Source organism: Chiloscyllium punctatum, chromosome X (genome assembly GCF_047496795.1).
Source record: "Chiloscyllium punctatum isolate Juve2018m chromosome X, sChiPun1.3, whole genome shotgun sequence".
NCBI lineage: Eukaryota > Metazoa > Chordata > Chondrichthyes > Orectolobiformes > Hemiscylliidae > Chiloscyllium > Chiloscyllium punctatum.
Genome location: NC_092791.1, coordinates 24,449,056 through 24,455,055, shown reverse-complemented (window position 1 = coordinate 24,455,055; position 6,000 = coordinate 24,449,056). Strand labels below are relative to the sequence as shown.

The following is a 6,000-nucleotide window of genomic DNA, read 5'->3' as shown; positions in this document are numbered from 1 at the left end:
GCTCTTTTTTATTTTTAACAGTGTTCCAAATATATCAATTTTGTCTCAGAAGTCTATATAAGACTTACAGTTAAAGTGCCTGTCAGTGCCAGGATATACCAAGCCAATGAAATACTTCTGAACAGCCATGAAATAAATGTTCTCTAGTGTGTCTTGAGAATGGAGCACTTTTCTAAGATTAAATGCGACACAATACCAAACCAAGAACACTTACCCTAACTAAATATTCCTGACCAGGCATGAAAATCCTACCACCAGGAGCAGAGACAACTCTTTTAGGTGAAAATATGGTTATCCTGCTTTGACTGGATCTGTTTGTGGAAAGTAAGGAGTGAGCTGCTACGTACAGATAAAGCTTGGAGGACTGCAGTATACTGACATTCTAACACGGGTCGTTCTGCTGTAATGGGGGTGTTTCATGAACATGAATTTGCTAATAACACGATTGACGAACTGGGGACACTGTTTTGAAAGAGTGAAGTATTAAAGTGTGTATTGGTTATATCTCCATTCCGGCCCCATTAGTTTAAATGGTGCTGCTATTATGCAATTTTCTTAGAAGATGGGATTGTACGAGAACAGAACTACTGCGTTGTAGCAGAACTGACCGTATGTGTTACTCAGATTGATTCATTGAACTAGATGGTTTCTTCAGAAAGTAATATATGTGCTTGCTGTCAGCTCCTGGGAGTTCTTTGAGGAGTTTTTTCAGGAGATGGAGTAGTTGTTCTTTATTCAGTGTATTGCATTGTGTCTGTGTAAAATTAGAATATATGGGCATAATTTTCCCCTTCCTGGAGGTAGAGACAAGGGGGAGTAATTGGACAAGTTGGCCTTCTTGAGATACTCACCAATTAAACTCTGATCGAGAAAGTTTATTAGAGATATTTTTGACCTCTCACCAATTAAGGCCCTTCAGTGAGCAATTAATGGCCTCTTAAGGGCTTCATTGACCACCACCACGATTATCTATCATCTGACCAGGTAAGAGAGAGCTGATGTGTTTCCCAATTGGGAAATGGGGTGGGATTGGGAAGGATGCCTGTCATGTTTGTTAGGGAGAGGAATGTTTTGATCTGGGAGCAATCAGAAGCATGGATAAGGGAGTGGCCTCTGAAAGCTACTGCATTTGCCTTCTTCATATGCCCCCGGCCCTCGTCCTATGTCAAGGAAAAAGATACACTTACTTTCTTGCTGCTGGTTCTCCTCAAGGGGTTTGCTAGGGTAGGTGTAGAGATGTTTCCACTCAAACAGAAATAAAGACAGTTGCTAATCAATGCCATAGGGAACTTTGGAGAAATTAACTTACCCAGAGAGTGGTGAAAATATTGAACTAACTACTACATGTATTTAAGAGAAAACTTCATAACTAGATGAGGGAGACAGGTTAGAAAAAATGTTGATAAGCAAGATAATTTGGTAGACATTTTTCCACACATTAACACTTACCATTGAAAGAATTTACTTTGTTTCAATAGCAAAGTGTATTTATAAAGAGAATTTGATAACTGGTTGGTGGAGTTGCAGATTTATATATTTATTGAATGATAAATATCTACTCATATGTCATTTAAGTTAATTAGGGAAAAAATGTCATTTAGTGACACCGGTCAGTAAAATAACTGGTGGCTCAGTGGTTAGCACTACTGCCTCATTGCACAAGGTACCCGGGTTCAGTTCCACCCTCGGGCGACTGTCTGTGTGGAGTTTGCACATTCTCCCCGTGTCTGCGTGGATTTCCTCCAGGTGCTCCAGTTTCCTCCGACAGTCCAAAGATGTGCAGATTAGATGAATTGGCCATGCTAAATTGCCCGCAGCATTCAGGCATGTGTGGGTTAGGTGCTTTAGTCAGGGTAAATCTAGAGTAATAGGGTAAGGGAATGGGTCTGGGTGGGATACTCTTCGGAGAGTTGGTGTGGACTTGTTGGGCTGAAGGGCCTGTTTCCACTCTGTAGGGATTCTATGATTCTATGATAAAAGACAAACAGAAGACATTGAGACATGAATTTAAGTGATTATTAGACTGTGTGATTAATGATGTGTGCAGCCTCAGTCACATTGTAAACCAGCTTTGAGGCTGCAGGTTCTATCACAGGCGTATTCATTTTCACATTTGTTTTGTTGTTGATAACAATGAGAGGGTTCAGATTTGATAGGATTTCCTCATTGACAGAGATTCCATCTAAATACTGTTTCAGAAGTTGCCGGAGACGTCTGTTCTCCTGCAGCAAGGTATGTTTCTCTTTCTGCAAGACAATCTGGTCCAACTGAACCTTATTATAACGCTTCCAGAATTGTTCCAGAGTCACATAGTCCATCATTGCCTTAAAAAAAGACAAAGTGTAAATTTACTATACAATAGAATCTAGGAAAAGGCATTATTTGCAGCAGATCCAGGAAATGAATTCCCCTATTAGAAAAATCACATCATTTTGTACTCAAATCCCAATTTGGATCAATTTCAGCTCTGGTTTCAGGCAAATATTCAAGACTAGACTAAAAATGAATTTGTCACTTATCTCAGTGAGTTCTTATGCCTATGAGTTTTGAGACAATTTGTAGCTCAGGTTGAGGTTCTGGATGTAAGCTTGCTTGCTGAGCTGGAAGGTTTGTTTTCAGATGTTACCTAGTATGGTGGCGATACATCATCAGTGAGCCTCTGGTAAAGCGCAGGTGTTATGTCCCGCTTTCTATTACATGTTTAGATATCCGTGGGTTGGTGATGTCAGTTCCTGTGTTGGTGATGTCATTTCCTGTTCTTTTTCTCAGAGGGTGGTAAATGGGGTCCAAGTCAATGTGTTTCTTGATAGAGTTCCGGTTGGAATGCCATGCTTCAAGGAATTATCATGAGTGTCTCTGTTTGGCCTATCCTAAGATGGATGTGTTGTCCCAGTCAAAGTGGTGTCCTTCCTCATCTATATGTAAAGATACTAGTAATAGTGGGTCATGTCTTTTTGTGGCTAGTTGATGTCCATGTATCCCGGTGGCTATTTGTCTGCCTGTTTGTCTAACGTAGTGATTGTTACAGTTCTTGCAAGGTATTTTGTGAATTGACGTTCGTTTTGCTTGCTGACTCTACAGGGTCTTTCACGTACATTAGCTGCTATTTTAGTGTGTTGGTGGGTTTGTGGGTTATGATGATGCCAAGGGGTCTGAGTAATCTGGCAATCATTTCCAAGGTGTCTTTGATGTAGGGGAGAGTGGCTAGGGTTTCTGGACATGTTTTTTCTTATTGATTGGGTTTGTTGCTGAGAAATTGGCAGACTGTGTTCATTGGGTACCCATTCTTTTTGAATACACTGTATAGGTGATTTTTCCTTTGCTCTGCTTAGTTCCTCTGTGTTGCAGCGTGTGGTGGCTCACTGAAATAATGTTCTATTGCATTTCCATTTGTGGGTGTTGAGATATTATTGATGCTCTTGAAGGCTTCCTCTAATTCGTTTCGTTTAATGATGACAAAGGTATCATCCACGTAGCAGATCCAAAGTTTGGGTTGGATGGTTGGCGAAGCTGTTTGTTCAAGTCTCTGCATTACTGCCTCTGCTATAAACCCTGACACCAGAGATCCCATGGGTGGGAACCCAACGGAACACCCATGGGACCTCCGACATCAGGGTTCTTAGCAGAGGCAGTAATGTCGAGACTCGAACAAACAGCTCTGCCAACCCAAACTTTGGGTCCACTATGTAGATGACACCTTTGTCATCACTAAACGAAACAAATTAGAGGAAACCTTCAAGACCATCAATAATATCCTTACTGGCATAAGATTCACTAAAGAGGAGGAAAACAACAACAAACTGCCATTCCGAGATGTCACAGTAGAGCGAATGGGGAACTTCAAACCAGCGTCTACAGGAAAACAACACATACGGACCAAATATTGAACTACAAAAGCAATCATCCCAACACCCATAAACGAAGCTGCATCAGAACATTATTTCAAAAGAGCCAACACACACTGCAGCACAGAGGAACTACGCAGAGCAGAGGAAAATCACCCATACCATGTATTCAAAAAGAATGGGTACCCAATGAACACAGTCGGCCGATTTCTCAGCAACAAACCAAAACAAGCAGACAAAACACATCCAGAAACCCTAGCCACTCTCCCCTACATCAAAGACATCTCGGAAATGACTGCCAGACTACTCAGACCCCTTGGCATCATGGTAGCCCACAAACCCACCAACACACTAAAACAGCAGCTATTGAACTTGATAGACCCTATACAGACAACAAGCAAAAACGAACATCATTTACAAAATACCGTGCACAGACTGTAACAAACACTACATTGAACAATCAGGCAGAAAACTAGCCACAAAAAGACATGACCCACTGTTACTAGTATCTTTACATACAGATGAGGAAAGACACCACTTTGACTGGGACAACACATCCAACCTAGGACAAGCCAAACAGAGACACTCATGATAATTCCTAGAAGCATAGTATTCCAACCGGAACTCTACCACAAAACACATTGACTTGGACCCCATTTACCACCCTCTGAGAAAAAGAACAGGAACTGACATCACCAACCCAAGGAAATCTAAACACATAAAAAGAACGTGGGACATAACACTAGCGCTTCATCCGGAGGCTCACTGATGATGTTACCTGGTATGGTGACAAAACGTCTGAAAATGAATCTTCCAGCTCAGTGAGCAAACTTACATCCACAAGTGACAATGGTCACTGATGTTAAACAGCTTTATTAAACAGATGGAATCCAAGCTATACGAAAGGAGAAAGTTGAAAATCACACAACACTAGGTTATAGTCAAACAGGGGGTTTATTTGAAAATACAAGTTTTCAGAGCACTGTACCTTCGTCAGGTAACCAGATAAAGGAACAGCACTCCAAAAGCTTGTATTTTCAAATAAAACCCCCTGTTGGACAATAACCTGTGATTTGTAACTTTGTCCACCCCAGTCCAACATCGGCACCTCCACATCATAAACAAGGTGACATAGCGATCACTGTTAACCATGGGTGTTAATCAATTAAACAACCACACAGCCTCAGGCAATGCAGCAACATTGGAATGCTTAACTGTGCTAAACAAGAGTTCAATTTTAACCCCTCATTTCACTACAGTATTTTACAATATGGTGATTGTCACATTTCCGTCTAATTTACTTTGCAGTCCAACTGGACAGACATAATATCCTAAACTCAAAGGTTACAGAAATTAAATGCAGCATGCAATCTTGTGAGCTGAATCTCTCTTTTTTTTGGAGGTAAACCCTTCGCACATCTACCAGATACAAATTCTACTGTGCCTATTCACCTCACCCAAATTATATCTTACTCCACCCATTCCTACCCTCATCCACACCTTACTTTAGTCAATTCAGCTTCCCAATACATTTTGACCTAAGCAAACCTGTCTTTGAGTTTGCGTTTGTCCATTTCTCACCTCAGCAAGCTCTTCACATGGCTTCACCATCATCAAATGCTCAACTTTTTTCTCTTCTTCTGGAGTCAGAGAGGAGGCATAGAATGGAAGAACTTTCTCTTCTTCTGTTTCCAGTTTCCTGCACATTTCTGCCATCTTCAGTACATGCTCACCCTAGACACATCAAATGAGCAAGCATTCACCAGGTGAAGAACAACAATTATTCAAGATTTTACTCCAAAAGGATAACAGTCATAAGAACTCATTAAGATGAATGACAATGGTCACTGATGTTAAACAGCTTTATTAAACAGATGGGATCCAACATACACTAAACAAGGAGACACTGATTACTGTGAACGATGGATGGTAATCAATGAATGAAACATCCACACAACTTCAGGCAATGCAGCAGCAACACCTCTTAAACAGAGACCATTTTACTTGGTGAGGACTGATACATTGATAAAACGTAACCTGGTGACCATACGGAATTACTTTGTGAGTTGTTCCTCACATGATTGGTAAGATGTGCCATGTGAAGTTATGCAGAGTTAATGACGATAGGCATCATCACACCCATCATGTTGTTGCT

The 6,000-nt window shown here is 40.9% G+C and overlaps 1 protein-coding gene across 1 annotated transcript in view; it reads right to left on the bottom strand.

The window, feature by feature from the left end:
* Positions 1–1,516: 1,516 nt before the first annotated feature.
* Positions 1,517–6,000, bottom strand: part of ccdc65 (coiled-coil domain containing 65) — an 18,596-nt gene continuing 14,112 nt past the window's right edge. The window contains exons 8-9 of the mRNA XM_072567093.1: positions 5,427–5,579; positions 1,517–2,324 (exon numbers count right to left, since the gene is read on the bottom strand). Coding sequence (XP_072423194.1) covers positions 2,019–2,324; positions 5,427–5,579 — 459 coding nt within the window. The 3' untranslated portion in view covers positions 1,517–2,018. The remainder of the gene's footprint in view (positions 2,325–5,426; positions 5,580–6,000) is intronic.